Consider the following 18,227-nt stretch of genomic DNA (forward strand, 5'->3'; position numbering starts at 1 on the left):
TCTCTCTCTCTCTCTCTCTCTCATACACTCCCAATCAGTCCTGTCTCTCTGATTAAACCATGGGTAGTAACGTGAGACCATGTTACACAGAGGGTGAATGTAGGGGAAGCTGGGAAATGGCATGAAGTGCCGCTCATGTCATCTAAATGTTGTGTCTCAGCCAACGAAGGGCTTTGTCACCTACTGTTTTGTATTAGCTTTCTGCATTATTGAGTAGTTACTCCTGTTCATAAAGGAAGTTATTCTAACTGTAATTTGATTCAGTAGAAACATTATTTACTACACTAGTGGTACCCATAAGTCATGTACAGTTCATACATCACATGTTATTTTTGTGAAATTTAGTATAAGACAGGTACTGTTATCTCAATTTCACAGATGAGAAAAAAACAGGCTGGATGTAAATGACAGGGTAAAGCAGATTTAAAATGCATTGCTGCCATTCTAAAGATAACAGTGTTTAGGGTCATGTCAGTTTTATTTATAATCTAGCACCATCTGCCCAGGGGTGGCACTGCCTGAAGTAAGGTGGGCCTTCCCATTCAGTCATTAATTAAGAAAATGGCCATAGGCCAATCTGGTGGAGATACTTTCTCAGTTGAGTTTTCTTCCTTCTAGATGACTCTCGTTTGTGTCAGGTTAACAAAAACAAAAATAGAACAACAATAACAAAACAAACGAAGGACAACTACCCAGGACAACTTCTCCTCATAATACCTTATATTCACTTTGAATTTTGAGTCATATTAACCTGAATTAAAATTTTGTGTTTGGTCTGGAAGTATTACATTTTTACTTTGTACTTGAGGGTATTTAACATTTAGGATTCATCAAATATTCAGATCAGTATGGAAGGAGTCTCTACCATCTGTTACCACTTTAGCATGTCCATATTTTAGTTTCCTAATAGGTTCCAAGCTAAGCTATCTACTATACTCAATCTTACTGCATTGAACATAACAGTGTATATATAGTAAGCAGTAGGAAGCTATCTGCCAGACTGCTCCACATGTAGCACCTGCAGTAGAGCACATCAGGTTATTATCTCAGCCTCAGTGAGTACAGCTGTTCAGGATGTCATCACAGAGGAAATGGTCAGGGGACCTTAAGAAGCAAAATGAGAGCTGAGGATGGTTCCACAGTCCAGGCAGCAGCTGTTCTTTGAGAGGACCCAGGTTCAGTTCCCAGTGCATGTCAGTTCACAGCCATCTGCCACTCCAGTTCTGGGGGTTCTGATGCCCTCTTCTGGTCTCTAAGGGCGCTACATGTTGGGATGGAGACTCATACATGAATGCAAAATAGCCACACACATAAAATAAGAATAAATAAGTAAAAAAGCATGTGTGTGTGCATGTGTTGCCTGTGATGATCAGAAGACAGTGCCAGAGCCTTTGGAACTGGAGTTATGGATATTTATGAACCACCATATGGGTGCTGAACCAAGTCCTTTGCAAGAGGAACAAGTGCCCTTAACCACTGGATCTTTTTCCAACCTAGCAGAGTATGTTTATTGTTAAGACAATTGAAACATAATGCATAATAATGAATTATTGTTAAAAGTAATAAAATTATTGTTAAAAGTAATAAAAAGTTTAAGGTTTAATGTTTAAGGGTTAAATGTAAAATACCATAAAAATCTATTATATAACCTCAGTGTCTGGTCATAGTAGAAATCCAGTAATCATAGAGTTTCTGTGTTAGCCCAGTAGTCGTAGGTCCTGCAGTCCAGCAGTGAGCAACAGCAGACATTGAACATACATATGTTGTGTTCATATTTGAATAATTTTGTTTGAGTTAAGAGCTTAAAGGAAAGGGATAGGTTCAGAAAGAATGTGGTGTCTGTATAAGGATCAGGCAAGACAATACCTTGGTTAAGTTCTCAATGTTTCAGAGAAGGGCCAAGCTAAGTATTCAGTCTTCCATTTTATTGTTGTGCAAGAAACCCATCCCACAACTGGATACCTTAGAACTATAATCTGTCATTTCTACAACTGATATGAGCTGATGGTCTGACCCTCCTGCTGATATTCTCTAAGATGACTCCTGTTGCTACGAGGGGCAGGCAGCTGAGCTGCTGCTGGGCTCACCATGCAGTCCTCTGCTTGATTTGTTTAGAAATTTTATGAATAGTAATACCAGCTAATTTTTCCAAGTATTTCTAACATTCTAGAATCATGGGAATGCTGCTTTTCTTCTAATGGAAAGTGACAGGCTGATCATGGGTTTACCCAGAGTAAAGTGGACAGAAGCAGCCCTGTCGATGGCATCTCAGCTCCAAGAAGAGTGTGTGTCGTTTATTGTAGAAAACTTCTCTCGGATCATTGAGAGTGAGAACTTCACTCTTCTCTTGCAGGTACTGTGTCTAGAGTGTATGCTCTGGTTGGTCCCGTCTTTGTGTTTTGGTTTTAATTGCATAAGCATTTTTAAAGTCAGGTTGCCTCTGATTAAAGTATTCTGGCTTGAATAACCTCCACAGCAGATGGCAGATTTGGAACTGTGGTGGACAGGGTGCTGTGGCTCACAGAATTTGAAAAGCAGGAGGGACAGGCCAAGTGCCCTGGCAAGGCACAGTGTACCTTGGGCCAGCTCTAGCCCTCAGTCACCATGGCTACACTTTAGAGGCCCAGGTTGTAAAGATAGTGGTTCTTGAAAACTGTCTTAATAAGGAGCTACTCTCTCTAGAATTACTGAGTAAAGATGCTGTCTTCGTTTCCTGTTTCTATTATCATGTGTATTAGCTTTTGAGAACCCTGTGCACACATATGTGTGTGTGCATGTATTATGCATGTGTGTGGGTCTGTGTGTGTGTTTGTATGTGTATGTACATGTGTGTGCATGGCATGGGGAGTGATCATGCCCATGTAGTTTTTCAAGCAGATACAAAGGGAGGCTACGGTTTCAGGTGATGCTATGTAGCCGCAGTGGCAGCTGCACTGCTGTCACACTAGACTCTAACATTTCTCATGTGTTTTACATATATTTCATTAAGTGCCGCATTCTGTGTTTTGTAGTCACAAGCAATGAGCAGCACAGCTCATCTGTTGGACAAAATTTTTAAAGCAATTGAAGACGGTATTACTGCTGAGAACAGTTGCTCTCTCCTTATGGCTCTGGACACCTTACTGAACTCTGAAAGCACAAAGGAAATGGTACTGAATGCAGCAAAACTCATTAACATATGTGATAGTGCAAATGTTTAAGAGTTTAAGGGTACATGCAGTTTTAAGTGTCACACAGGTCATTGAAGTTAGGAACTGGACACCTTGGGTTTGATACAGCTTCTTATATATATTTGGAATATTTACTAGTAAAATTTTTATCAGTTATATTTGCCTTCAAATTACCATTTAATAAAAGTTTAGAATTTGGCAATTTGGCTCCTTAATTCTAAGCATAGCTTGGGACTTAGCAATATTATCTCGCACAGTGCAACTTTGGTATTTTTTTTTCTGATAATTACAGTAAATTGTATGTATAAAGTGTATATTTTAGTGTCTTTAATAATTAATGTTTTTTATGGTATTAGTAATTTCTTTTTTTCAAAATAAATCTTATTTTTAAATTAGATTGAGTAGGAAAAATAAAAATGTAAATATCATTTATTTTTAAATGCAATTAATCAGTGAAATAAGATAATTATGAATTATTGGCATTTTTATTCTACAAAAATGATAAAGTGTTTCATTAGATTTATTATTATTACATAGAGTATTTGACCTTGTAATGTCATAGTTGATACGAAAAGGTTTAGGAAGGTGTTCATAAAAACCCCATTGATGTTTTAACATGTAGCTTAAAGAGTAGCATTTAGCTTCGTGTTCACTATAAAATCCTGTTAATGAGTAAGCCTGCATAAATAGCATGTACCCAGTGATCTTAGAAATGTAACTGATGACATCATTGATGTAGCTTAGGAGTAAGTAGATTCGGGAAGGAATAATGACTGGTTGCTATGACAATGTGGCTCACCAGCTGCTGATTTGTTGCTGGAACACAGGGCTTTACGTGCAGGATCCAAGCTGTGCGTGATAAGCTGTGGACCTTCCTGGTTCAGTCTTTCTATGCTGTTCGTCACACAGAAAGCTGGAAACTGATGCACTTAGATGATCAGCAGAAAATCCAAGCAGGTATGTTGTTCTTCAAGGTTTTTATTCTCAGACGATGATTTTTGTGAGAGCAGATAGTTAGAAGGCATTCAGAATGCTAGTTAATTAGCATTTGCGAGCTTCTGTTCAGCAATGGAGTGCTTCCCCAAACTAGCGATGTGTTAGGCAGCTTGGAGAAACCGTGTTTTGTGTGCTGTTCTTAGAAAATGAAACTTATTTCCTTTGTATGTAATTATCAAATTTTAATCCTTGTATATATTAGCTACAATATTCTAGCCACATTTGCTTAAAAAGAAAAAATCAAGCATCTTTGAGAGCTTGAAGTAAAAGGACACAATCTCTGCAGTCAGATCTCGAAGCATACTTTCTCCCTTGGAAGGCGTATTTTACTAAAGCTTTCCATCTTTTTCACAAGAACCTTCCCTTGCGCTTTTGCCAAGATTAGATGGCTTTATTTCACAATTGATTGGTTCAGGGATGCAGTGTGTGCTATTGCGGAGGGTCCCTCAGGAGCCAAACAGTGATCTCTGACGTTTACTAGGAGCCGTTTGAAACATTAGCATTAATCAAAAGATGTATGTCTGTCAGAAAGAGTGTGTGCTTTAAAATATTGAAATAGAATTCCGAGGGTGTGGAACTAAAATGGCTCCGTGACTATTTTTAGGTTAAAGCAGGTGCCTCAGAAATAACTGCCACGTTCAGCAGTTCCACTTTTTATATTTTATGTAACAAACATTTTAGTGCTCTAAACATGGAAGGCAAGTAGGACAAATTATACCTCAGGTATGTTAAATTCTCAAGTGATATATTCATGGTTAGACCTGCTTAATAAAGCAACTAGATGTAATAAATTTAAACAACAGTTTTCAAAGATATTCCTTTATTCGTGTAATACAAATCATCCGATCTTTAGAAATTGAACACTTTCCTGGTTTCAGACATGAGCTTTTCTTTCATAGTCTGTGAGTGTGAAGAAGCAAAGGTCAGCATCCTATCAGCAGGCGTCCTTTGAGCGTGCTTCTGATTGGCAGCAAACTTTGTTTTTCTCCTTTTTAGAGGAATTCACAACAAAGTTGAATTCCAGTGCCCTGTAATCTTTCATAGTAGCAATTAGAAACCTGTGTGTTTGCACATGCTTATACACCTGGACAAACTGCCAGTGTGGTGTGGTTAGGCGTTGTACTTCCCTGTTGTTAGGCTGCATTAGGGTAATTCTCAAGTTGCAAACATGTTGACCTGTGAAGAATCCTGACTTGTGCATAGTTACTGCCTTGGGTCATCTTTGTTCTAACGTTCTGAGGTTCTTACTGCGGTCCTGACTGGAGAATTTTTATTAATTTCTGTGTGTTATTATACAGTCATCTGACTTCTACAAATCAGTCCTTGCTGTCCCCAGGGTTGTTTGCTCTGCCAGGCAGCATATTTCCTGTAACAGAGACGGTAGAAGGAGTTTGAGAGCTGCTTTACTAAATATGTGTATATTAGAGAAATGATATGTGCAAATAAGTCCCTTCTTCAGGGTGAAACTTTGAACGCTGTGAACCTTGAACATCTGAGCTGGACTAGACCACGAGTCACATTATTTCATATTTTCTGGTACCATTCCGGTTCTAGTTTTAAAAGGGTAAACATGAGCGTCTTAATAATTCCCAAATAAACCTAACTTATAAAGTGAATTTTTATTTAGCTCCGGTAAGAATGAGATGACTTGCAGGATTGTTTCCTGATTTATTTTTAGGGAGAACAACATCTGTTTCTCTTCTCTTTCTACAATCCTATAATCAATCTGTAAAACCAGAACAATATGTTTAATTTCAGCAGATTATACCTAGAGTAATTGGATATTTTTCATATTAAATGTATATATAAAATATTAATTGTTTTGACATTTAGAAACTAAATAAAACTGGTTATTTAAAAATTTACAGCTTGTGAAAATTACAGATTTTTGAAATGAATGTATGTAATGTTACATTTTTATTTATGAGCTTTAAGAACATGAACTTTTCTGAACCAGAAAATAAGATTGAAGTACCTTTAATCTAAAATGTGATGGCAAATAGTCTGTGCTGCTTTGGATTTGAGGGTTTTGTTTGTTTTTAAATTTCTATCAAAATACAGCATTTTCTCCTGGCTTTCTATCATCCTGCACTTCTCTGCTAATAATAATGTTTCTTATATTTCTGTTTGCTTACAGCTGCACTTGACAAAGGTGATGACCGCAGACTTGGCAGGAGACCTGTGCTCACCAGCTCTCAGGTACACTTCCAGCACAGCGCCAGTGAGAACACCATGCAAAATTCATGTTTACTAACTAAAGCTATTTTTAAGAGGAAATAACAACTGAGCATTTAATATATAAATGATGTGAATGTCCCACATTCATTTGGCATAGGAAATCTATGCCTTTTTTATTTCCTTGAAATTCTTTTTGGCAGATAATGTATTGGCACTGTTCCAATAAACGAAGAATTGTTAAGATGTCTAGGATTCAGTTTGGTGCCTGCTTTTAGTCCCCAGCCTTGTCACAAGAGAAGGCTCATTGTTCCAGGTTTCTCTTTGCAGGGTGAAAAGAAGCAAGTAGTGTTAAAAGCACAGTGTGCTTTATTTTTGTATTTATTTGGTATACTTTCCTATAGTATCAAAAGTAGTCAAGTACTTATAATTGGTAATTATAGCGGTAATGCCCTGGGCGTGAGGGTATGGGGTCAAACACATAAAAAGACTGCCTCCCAGTGATTGCAACATGACAATCTTCCAGGGGTCTAGAGAGCCACTGTGCAATAAATCCATAGAGTACATGACTGCACTGTGCAATAAAGCCATAGAGTACATGACTGTACTCCATTCTTAAAAAGAGTAACATGCTTATTCTGCTATTTTTTCTTTTTAAAAAATTATTTGATGACTTTATTATAGCCTGAAATATATTTTCTTCCTTCCAAATGTTATTATACGGCTATTCATGTAATCAAAATATATAAGTACAAAATTATACTAATCTATGCATATTCCAATGATACTGTGGACTCAATTATTCAGTGTTCTGATTTAGAATGAAAAGAACAGATTGCCCTTGAAAGTTTGGCAGAGAATCCCGTTTCCTTCCTCCTTATCGCCCACTAGGTAGGCACTACAACTTCTGCAGCCAGGACATAACTCACTTGGATTAGAACAAGAGGCATCAAGCCCTCCATCTCTCTGATTGTCAGCAAACCTCCTGGGATTGTTTTCTGGAATGTTTCAGAGTCCTCTTGTGCATCATGTCCCGAGCCCTACACTGTCTAACATCGAATAAACTGAGAGTCACAGGCCAACCCCAGGGAGACCGAGCTGGAGGAGTGTGAGCTCAAGGCCAACTACACTACACAGTATGAAGTACCCACGAAGACAGAGGTTTCAAACAAAGTTGGTTTCCTTTTAGAGGCTTAGTCCTCTTTTCTCATTTTTGTCAATAGACTGTAGTGCCCCCCAACACACACACAGTTGGCTGTGAATTTATAACAAATGTGTATAAACTCGGCAGATATAAGTTCAAGACTGCCTAGAAATGCATATGCACCAGATCCTTATCATTCTGTAAGGCATTGTGAAGTTTCTAAAGCATGTATTTATCTCATATAATACATAAATTTTACACACCACATGATAGTTCAAAGTACACAAGGATACAGTAAGCTAAGTGAGGTCAGTTTTAAGCACAGGAAGAGGCCTTACAGAGAAGCTTGCTAAGTTGTGTTAAAAATAGAGAAATATTCCAGGTAGCAGTGGTGCACACCTTCAATCCCAGCACTTGGGAGACAGAGGAAGGTGGACCTCTGTGGTACTGAGGCCATCCTGGTCTACACCATGAGTTCTAGGACAGCCAAGGCTACACAGAGAAACCCTGTCTCAAAAACCAAAAGGGGACAGGGGGTAGGGGATTATATTTCAAATCAAGAAAATAAAAAAAGAGGAGGAAAAAGGCTGTTTAATATTTACAACACTCAGAATTTTGCAGCACCATTGTGAAGGAAAACATTCTCCACTCTACAAACATACATAATTTAAAGCCAAAATATCCTTAAAATTCCACAATACCCCAGCGCCATTAAGTCAAAGCTAGGACAATAATGTATTGATTCTGTTATCACTACACCCTGCTTTTGCCTAAATTTAGCCTTTATTTATTGTCTTATACATATACATGTATCCATGTATATGTATATATATATCCATGAGTCAATTTTTTAATATATGGGAAGCCTTCTATATTTATAAACTCAGCCTTGAACTAAATGTCACTACATGCTCATCAGTGGTTACAAACATTTTGTTGCACTCCCAGTATGTTATGGGATGTAAAGGGCTTAATTATGAAAGATAAAGCAACATAAGTTCTGCCCTGTAATCCCATGCAGCTCTGTCAAGTGAGAGAAATTGGCAGTTCATGTACTGATGTGTGTATTTATATTTTATTCTGAGGTTCCCAGCAGCTTTGAAGTGGCTGTCCCCTTCTGTATGGAGGTGTCAGCTGCTCTGTGCCCTGGTGCTCCCCTCCTCCTTTCCCCAGCTCAGCTCTTGTTAGATGTCTTTTCCTCCATAACCTCAGATGACCAGTACTGTTCTGTCATCTAGGATTCTTTTAAACCTAAACTTTTGAAGTATACATGTTGTGTTTCTAGAAGCCTTTGTCATTTTGTTTTAAAAAGGAAACCCAGAATTAAAGAATTTTTGGTGAAAAATTTTATAGTATCCCTCAGATTACAATTAGATGACCACATCATAAGCGCCAGTCTCAATTCTCTCCTTTCCAGGCATGTGACCTTGGATAAGTCACATGTGTGCTTTAATACCCAGTTTCTTATCTAACAATTGAAGACAGCTGCAGGAGCTAATTCAAAGGATTATTTTGTAAGTATGAATTGAAATGATGGGTCCTACGAAAGGGCTTCAGAAACTCTCAAGTGTTATCACTCAGGGTAGCCTGAATCTTCATGGGTTAATTTCTATTGTAATACCACAAATTAAATAAATGTTTAATGCTGTATTTCAGAAATGATTAAGGTAATAATAACCAATTGATTTTTTTTTATGAAAATGATGAGATATCTCAAGTTTTGAGTGATCCTAAATCATAATAAGAATTTAGGAGCTGGGCTGTGTTGCTCTCTGGGAGAGCATAATGTGAGCTTTGCTCAATTGTTGCTACTAAAAACTTCACTGAAGCCAGGTCTCATGGTGCATGCCTTCAGTCCCCACACTGGGAGGCAGAGACAGGCAAAGCTCTGCAAATTTAAGGCCAGCCCTGTGTACATACTGGGTTCCAGGCCAGCCAAAACTATATAGTGAAACCCCGTCACAATAACAAAAAGCCAAACCAAAACTTTCTTAAAACATAAATATTCTATGTCAAAAACTTGATTTATAGGATTTCCTTCCTCCCTCCCTCCCTCCCTCCCTCCCTTCCTTCCTTCCTTCCTTAGCAAAGGAGGCAAGGCTCTGATGTTGATGTTATAAAAATAAAACCTTGGACGGAAAATAACAAAAAAACGTGTCGGACCTTCCTCTCTACTAATCAGAAGATGAGATCTGATGGATTGGGAGCGTCAGGACATGCATCAAGCACTAACAGAAACAGTATAAATAAAGTGTCCAAGCATGGTGACAGTACAAAAACGTCCAAAGTTATGAAAGAGATGAAAACTGGGGGAAAATGTGTCTCTGGCAAGTCTAAAACTATGGTAAAACCCCAAACAGAAAACGGTGATCATACAAAGATAGAAGGTCTGTCATCCACTGTTGTGGGAAGACCACCAGCAAGAGTGGCAGCAGCCGGACGGAAGGACCCAGTACATGGAAAAGGAGCCCAGAACCAAGAAGGGGAGACCACAGGGGCCAGACCCAAGGTGCTCACTGCAGACCTGAATGTGCAAGCCAGAGCCAAGCCTTTGCAAACACCGAGAGGAAAAGATTCTCTATACCCCACCTCTATAGGGCCCTCCAGTAGATCTACACATTCCAGCATGGAGCTTCTGGCTTCCACGGGCTCTGTGGATGAGACAAAGGAAAATGGATCAGTAGAGAACAAGTCTCGTGATGGGAAGCCATACGTTAGTGATTCCCCAGGACAGATGGTGAGCAATGGAGTAATGTCAACTGCAGGTGGGTTTCAGCTCTCTCTCTCTCTCTCTCTCTCTCTCTCTCTCTCTCTCTCTCTCTCTCTCTCTCTCTCTCTGTGTGTGTGTGTGTGTGTGTATGTGTGGAGGGGGGCATGGCTCTACATATGCTAGAAAGTCAGTCGTCACCAGCAGCTCAGCACTGCAAACATTTGTTTGAAATAAGATCTCTCCACCAGCCTGTGCTGGCCTTAGACCTGCTTTGTCACTAAGGACACCCTGTACCTCTGATCCTCCTGTCTCTGCCTCCCAGGTGCTAAGACTATGGTTGTACCCATCATGCCTGACTTATGTAACACTAGAGATGAAGCCAAGCAAGCACTCTGCTAAATAAGCTGTGTCCCTGCCCTAAGGTCCTGATACTTAAAGTTCCTAGATGACCTGTGCATACGTTACTTACCTTTAAGTGCTAAAATGTGTTACACTGATATGTACAAACTGAGAAAGTGTGTTCACTCCTATATCTGCACTTGTTTTTTAGTGTCTAACCTGTATATTTATGGAATTTATTGTAGCAGTAAAGTCTCAACCAGTTTCAAGAGTTACCAATGGAGCAGCCAATAAAAAAAGCTTTATTCATGAACAAGACTCTCACGTGAAAAGCAGGTGGGACTCTATTCAGCTTGGTATTTCACCCAACTGTCTCTGAAAGCTAGTTATATACTAATTCTTAGCTAAATGTTTTAAAAGATGTTTATTTTTTGGTTTTTGGTTTTTTTGGTTTTTGTTTGTTTGTTTGTTTGTTTGAGACAGGGTTTCTCTGTATAGCCCTGGCTGTCCTGGAACTCTGCCTCCCAAGTGCTGGGATTAAAGGTGTGCCCCACCACACCCAGCTTTAAAAGATGTTTTGTTATTTAACCGTATTTATGAAATTATATTTTTAAACTTTCTTATTTCATATTTATATAAAATGAAGAAGTATAGCAAAAGTTTCTTAGCTATACTTAATGGCATGTGAAGTTATGCACTGATTTATCATATGTGGTCAACTCTTTCAAAACTTGAAGGACTGTGAATATAGGTTTCTCTATTTTCAGAAGACATATGTTTCTATTTTTTGACAAAATATGTGATTGTTTATGGTTGTGGTCATACATAGGTGTTTGTAAGTTCATGTTTTGGAGTGCCACTGTAATACTAAGTGCAATTGTTCTTCTTAGTGTGATAAAAGGAGGGCATGGCAAAGGACTTAGTGACTCAGCACCACAGACAGCTGCGAAGAAAAGAGGGAGCGGCAGTGGGTACACAGCAGCTCAGCCACGGACAAAGAGTGCCCCGCCCACCCTGCCTCAAGCCCAAGGTAAAGCCACACTGGCCTCCAGGGTTCTGGGGCCTGCATCAGCTGGACAAGCCAAGCTCCAGCCAGACTGCCATTGCACATAAGCAAGACAGTAAAGTTCCATGGTTTTTAGATAAACATTTTAGTGTTAGGGGATTGTTTCCGGTTGTCCTGTCCTTCATGGAGATAAATTTAAAGGAGCCATTGACTGGTCTCCACTTCTGGTGGAACATGCTTAGGTTCCTTGAAAGTTTCCTTGATGACTAGAGGAATTATGTTTGTGAAACTTGCCCTGAGGAGTTGTTAAAGAACAGCAGGAGCTGAGCAGCTGTGTGGAGAGGGCGTTCCTCCAGAGCTGTCCTCATGCTGCTGTTCCTCAGTGTTGCAAGGAAAATCAATACTGATTAGATTATATAATGTGCATGTAACAGCCAATTTTCAACATTACTTTCTTTCTGGGCTTAGTGGCACATGCCTGTAGTCCTTCCATTGAGGAGATGAAGGCAAAGTCATCTTTGATCTGTACAGTGAGTTCAAGCCAGTCCTGGCTACAAGAAATTCTATCTCAAAATACATAAAAACTGAGAAAAGGAGGATAGGAAGAAAGGAAGGGGGCTGAGGGAATGGCTTTTGTGAAGGTTGTTTAGGGAGGCAGAGGTGGACAGAAGGATCCCTGAGGCTGGATCACCAACAGCAACCCAGCCTCTTCAGTGAGGCCCAAGTCCTGATAAGAGACTGTGTCTTAGAAAGAACAGTGTGTGACTCCTGAGGAGATGATCTCTATCATGTACATGTGTGCATGTACACTCATTGTCACACAAGTACGCACACACATGCCAACTGAGATTGACCTCTGGCATGCTCACATGTGCACACACAGTCATACACCACAAGCATACACACATTTATTTTTTTGTGTATTAAGCACTCATGTGTAAAAGCAGTTTATAAAAACCCCCCAAAAAATCTTGATTTGCATGATGAATTAATACTGAAAGTCAATTAAAAATCAAGGCAGATGAGATTACTCATATCCTAGTAACGGTTAGAAATGAGCTATAAATGGTCTCCAGGACTGGGGCACCTCAGTGGCACAGTGCTTGCTCGTCTTTCACAGGTCTCTAGAGCTCCCCACACCCCAAACACACACAGAACAAGAAGTTGGTAATTGGGGTTGGCAGATTTGAGTGCCCCAAATTTTTATTTCTAAGACTTTAACCAGAACGCATAAATGAAATTTTAATTCTGAAACGCCTGTAGCCAATGATCTGGTTCTCACTGCAGATCTGGGTTGTTAGCCCTAATAAGCTATAACGATAATTATCTAGTATAAGTTTATTCCAGTTTGAAGAGAAATGAATAACTTCAACAAATTTGTTTTTAGGTTAGTTCTTCTTTCAGTTGTGTTGTTTTCTTTACTCCCCAAAAAAGAAAACCTCAGAGAGAAGAGCTGTCTTGTTGGCTTCACATAAGAAGATCAGGTTTCCTGCTGTCGCAAATTTATGTAAATCCAATTTGGACACAACGATGAAGGTTCTTGGTGAAAAGAGATTCTCTTTAAGGGTTTTTAATAAGATCATAAAATTGTCTCTCTATATTTAAAATATTTGGGTCTTTCACTTTATCATTGTTTATTATTTTTTGACTGTCAATATTAGATGTTTCCCTGTGGTCGCTTTATTGATTTTATTTTCTTTAAAGTGATTTGGAAACATTAAATTTCACCTTAGAATTTGAGAGTACTTTGCATTTCTGAACTTCCTTAGGATCCCAAGGGGAGTCGCCACACTCTGTAAAATCTTCAGTCTCTTCAAGGCAGTCTGGTGAAAATGTAACAAGGTTGAGGCATGGAACAGATAAGCAGATACCTAAGAGAAAAGTCATCAAGCAAGGACACACAGCTTTGCAGAAGGTTAACGCAAAGATGGTACCAATGCCTAGAAACCCAAGTCAGCCCAAGAAAGGTGGAGCTGTGAACAGCAAAGATTCAAAGCAAAAAGTGCTTCCTGGACACACTGTGCTGCCAAGTCAGGCTCCTCAGCGGCCTGCCAAGCCTGAGGCTCCTCAGCGCTCTTCCAAGCCTGAGGTAGCTGAGGCAAGAGTGCTTCATGGTGTGAGCGACAGCAGGAACCATGTCTTTAAACAGAGGCCTCACGAGTCCCCAGTTACCCTTGCTTGTGACACCAGTCGTCCTGAAGTGTCCCAGATGCCTTGCAGACCTCGGCCACAAAGTTCATTAGCCAGTCAAGAGGAAAAGGGACTGGAGCTAGCATGCCAAGATAGGTCAACCCTGGGTGACTCAGTGACACGTGAGCTGAGGTCAGAACTGACTGGCATAGAGCAGAGTCACACATCCGCTTACAAAGACTCGAATCAGTGCAATGGGAATCCAAACTGTGCAAGCCTTGCTGCTCTGAATTCTGTGATTTCAAATCCAAAAGAAAACTTGATAAACTCTAACACAGTTCGTAATTCAAACTCAGCAAATATAGAGCAAGTCTGTTTATCAGACAGAGAGAGAGAAACAGGGAGAAAAAACACAGACACTGAACCAAGTATGAATTGCATAAATGGGAAAGCTTTACTGTGTGTTCCTGAAGGGACAAGTAGTACCCTAAACTCTACTCAAGATGACAGAAGAATCACATTTCATGTAGCAGCTCAAAGCCAGTTACCTGACGACTGTGCTACAGAGGACAGTAAATGTGCTACAGTCACCTCAGCTGTTTCTTCCAAATGTCCTTTGGGACAACCATCAGAAAAAGATTGTAAAAATATGGAAACATCAGAAACCCCAGAGAGCCATGAAACTCCAGAAGTTCCATTCATGGGTCACTGGGATTTGAATGCCAGTGCCACACATCAAAGAGAGAGTCCAGAATCCGACACTGGTAGTGCTACCACATCTTCAGACGACATAAAGCCCCGCTCAGAAGACTATGACGCTGGGGGGTCTCAGGATGACGAGGGCTCACACGACAGAGGCATCTCCAAGTGCAGCACAGCGCTGTGCCATGACTTCCTTGGGAGAAGCAGCAGTGACACCAGCACCCCTGAAGAGTTGAAGGTGCACGAAGGTGACCTCAGAACTGAAGTCAGAGTGAGAAAGCAGGGTGGGGGTGACCACCAGATCCACTCAGCAAGTGATGACGAGATCCCTAGGAAGAAGCCAGAGCCTTGGTCTCGATCCACACCAGTCTATCCCAGGGAGAAGGGAAGTGCTCCTCGAGGTAGCATTCCATCTGCTCAGGAAGTAGACCAGGTTTCTTCTTCCGCAGATGAAACAGAAGATGAAAGATCCGAAGCAGAAAATGTTGGGGAAAATTCCTCTCCATCCAACTCAGGTACTCAGCACGTTCAGGGAATAATTAACTTAGCTTTTGACGATGGAACTGAACATGAAAGTCGTGAGTTTTCTGCAACTAAAAAGTTTAGAAGGTCAGTGTTGCTCTCGGTAGATGAGTGTGAAGAAGTGGGATCTGATGAAGGTGAAGGCCACACCCCCTTTCAGCCTTCCCTAGATTCTCTTTCACCTTCTGATGTTTTTGATGGTGTTTCTTATGAGCATCATGGAAGGACAGGTTACTCTAGATTTTTCAAAGAAAATGAAGCTACTACTACAGAGCATAAACACAATAATGGCAATGGTGGGTGTAAAAATGAAAGCTTTCTCCTGAATTCTAGAAGCAAAGACTTCACAAGACAAGATAAACAGTGTGTCTCAACAGATCAAAAGACCAGGTTAGATGTCCCACCCAAAGGAAGCCAACCGCTTTTTCTGGAAGATGAAGAAGTGATTAATAAACGTGAGGCAGCTCACAACTTTCAGCAGCATAGTACATTCATGGATGGGGACACCAAGTCTCAAGAACGACCCTGTCATTTGGAGCTCCATCAGAGAGAACTCAGCTCCAACATACCAAAGATCAGCTCAGTGAAATCTCTAGACTCCTGTCTCAGCCAGGGGCTGCCTCAGGAAGGGCAAGCGAAAGAGAGCCGTCCCACGCCTCCCAAGGGAGCTAATAACGCTGTGTTCTCAGGTAATGTACAGAAGTAGAAGTCTAGAGCTGACTGTAGCCCTGGATGCTATATTTTAGTTAGAATATTTAAGCTACAGTTTCAACTTTGAAATGAGAACTTAAATTTATTAATGATATGAAAATGAGCTAGCTATTCATTATTTATTGTTTGCTTACAATCTTAGTGAATAATTAATATGTAGTGGAAACCTTGTTTATTACACACAGACAGATAACATGCTAGATCTTACCTGGAAAAGACAAGGACTTAGTTTGGTGTCATTTCAATTATCATGTTTAATTCAATGTAAGCATCTTGACTATGGGAAGTTTTACTTTACATTGGATATGATTTACGGACTTGCTAGTGTAGATCTAAGAGGGCTGTGCAATAACCATAGTAATATTACTGAAAGCACTAAACTATTTTAAATAGATTAATCATCATAATTTATATGCATTTTACAGAGACAAAAACTTTCTTAGGATCAATATAATTCTATTCTAAGATTTTCAAGCGAAGAGATGAGTTTCCTAAGCAATTATATTTAGAAGAATGACAGTATATGACAAAGCCCAGGCTTATTTCATGTGATAAGATATTTTTTGTCTAATTGTTTTATGTTTATATCTTTCTTATTTCAATAATTCAGACTAATGACTTAAAATATGCAATAGTAGCTGGTTGAGTATTATGTATCATAATTTAAAAAAAAATATTGACCAGAAATCCCTATCCAGTAAAATTATACAGTAGGAGACCTTCCAAAGTTGTATTTTTGTTTGTTTGTCCTGGTTCGCACCCTCCTTTGCATGTGCAATATACAAATAAGACTTTAGATACAGTGTATTTATCCCCCACCCCATGAAACCAAGTTACCTTATAGTACCTTTAGATGACTGTCTTTTTTTTTTTCTTCCTTGAGTTTCTATTGTAGTGAATTAGATTTGTGTGTGCTTTTATGTTTATCTTTTAAGTAATTTGTTATTTTCTGTATTCCAAGTTTTCTAATTAAAATATGGAAAATTATTGTTAGTTATACCTACATTGATTCTGCTGCTAAACATTACCCTTGAATTTTTTAACACAGAAAAATAAATGCCTCAAAAATTTTGTCAATTTTGTAGAAATGTTATTTTTTTCCATCTTATGTTTTTCTGAAAGGAGCTAATACTGTTATATTGTGTTAATATTGTTCTACAAAACTCTGAGGGGAGTCGACGTGCAATTTTTACATTGTGTAGTATTGTGAATTATTTCAGGAGACATAGATGATTGTGATACAATGGCACAAACCTCCATGTATGACCACCGGCCTTCAAAAACCCTCTCTCCAATATATGAGATGTCTCTAACAGCAGCGTGTGAGCAGGAAGCGGAGTCAGAAACCCATGTTGCAGACAGGGGCTCTGAAGATGAGCAGCACTTTGCAAAGCAGGACTGGACACTGTTGAGGCAGCTGCTTTCTGAACAAGACGCAAACTTAAATATCACAAGCTCTCTGCCCGAAGACCTAAGCTTAGCCCAGTATTTAATCAACCAGACACTCCTCTTAGCTCGAGATAGCTCGAAACCTCAGGGTTCAGCACACGCTGACACTTGGAATAGGTGGAGTGAACTGTCGTCCCCACTCGATGATTCGGCAACAAGTGCCACCATGGCTAGTGTTTCTTCCACAGATTGTTCACCTCAAGGGGAGTGGACAATCCTAGAATTGGAAACTCAGCATTAGAAGTCTCAACAGTTGGGAAAGATTTAGACTATGCCACCCCTGTATTTTTGATGCCTACTTGATATTTAAATTATAATTTAGTTAGCCAAATATAGACTGTCCTTAAATTGATGGAGTCTTTTAATTTATTGAGGTAAATATAGCTTATTTATTAATATGATGTCTCATATTTTGAAAATGTTTTTCTAAATTTATGAGCATGTTTTCTACATCAATTAGATTAGAAGGCGGAAAATAGTCTTTGCTACAGTTTTCTTTCCTACCTAATAATTTGTTCATTTATTTAAGAATTTCCATGTCAGCACACAAGTAGATTAACCCCTTACTCTTGACTCTGCATATGGTACCATAATAATTTAACAATAAACTTACTGTGTGAGTATGCACCATACAGAATCAGTCTGTGAATAACATTCAGACTCAGGTCTGAGTGTTGCGTCTGGGGACACAGAGGGACCCCCCAGCTTTCCCAGTGTTTCAGGACTAGGACATGGAGAGGTGAGTGCACCTTGAGTTTCAGCCATACTGCTAATAAACTAAGAGGAGTTGGGCTTTTCTGTTTATGTCAGGGATAGGCATTTGTTCTCTTCAAAGGCATGTGGAAACTGTTTTGTCTGTGTGGCTCTAACAGTCACTTGGTCTTGCATGCCATGGTAGGAATACTTTGGAGCTGCACTGCTCTGAGCTAACACAGCATTAACCAAAATGCATGCATGAGACAGCTGACTGAGTCCTAGTGTGGGCATGTGCTTCCTCTTGTCTGTTTATGTCCTTTGTCAGACTTCTCTCAGTCTGTAGCTTTGTAAGAAAACAGATAATCAGTGCTACCAGAGAGTAGCAGTAGGATCTTAGATGCTAATGAGGATCCCTTTAAGGTGATGGGAAAATAACAATTAGGTTAATACATAACTATTTGTCCCAAACAACAATTA

General features: G+C 39.5%; 1 protein-coding gene across 2 annotated transcripts in view; it reads left to right on the forward strand.

Annotated features, from left to right (window-relative positions):
• LOC110330931 (BTB/POZ domain-containing protein 8) overlaps positions 1 to 17,684 on the forward strand; it is a 71,156-nt gene extending 53,472 nt beyond the window's left edge. Inside the window, exons 10-18 of one of the 2 annotated variants that reach the window (XM_029545196.1) lie at positions 2,171 to 2,353; positions 3,012 to 3,149; positions 3,998 to 4,127; positions 6,304 to 6,365; positions 9,572 to 10,250; positions 10,780 to 10,870; positions 11,425 to 11,564; positions 13,310 to 15,583; positions 16,826 to 17,684. In XM_029545196.1, coding sequence (XP_029401056.1) covers positions 2,171 to 2,353; positions 3,012 to 3,149; positions 3,998 to 4,127; positions 6,304 to 6,365; positions 9,572 to 10,250; positions 10,780 to 10,870; positions 11,425 to 11,564; positions 13,310 to 15,583; positions 16,826 to 17,295 — 4,167 coding nt within the window. In that variant the 3' untranslated portion in view covers positions 17,296 to 17,684. Of the gene's footprint in view, positions 1 to 2,170; positions 2,354 to 3,011; positions 3,150 to 3,997; positions 4,128 to 6,303; positions 6,366 to 9,571; positions 10,251 to 10,779; positions 10,871 to 11,424; positions 11,565 to 13,309; positions 15,584 to 16,825 lie in introns of those variants that run through there. The other variant, XM_021211240.2, reaches the window with a different exon arrangement.
• The last annotated feature ends 543 nt before the right edge of the window (positions 17,685 to 18,227 follow it).

The sequence above is a fragment of the Mus pahari genome, chromosome 13, assembly GCF_900095145.1.
Source record: "Mus pahari chromosome 13, PAHARI_EIJ_v1.1, whole genome shotgun sequence".
Taxonomy (NCBI): domain Eukaryota; kingdom Metazoa; phylum Chordata; class Mammalia; order Rodentia; family Muridae; genus Mus; species Mus pahari.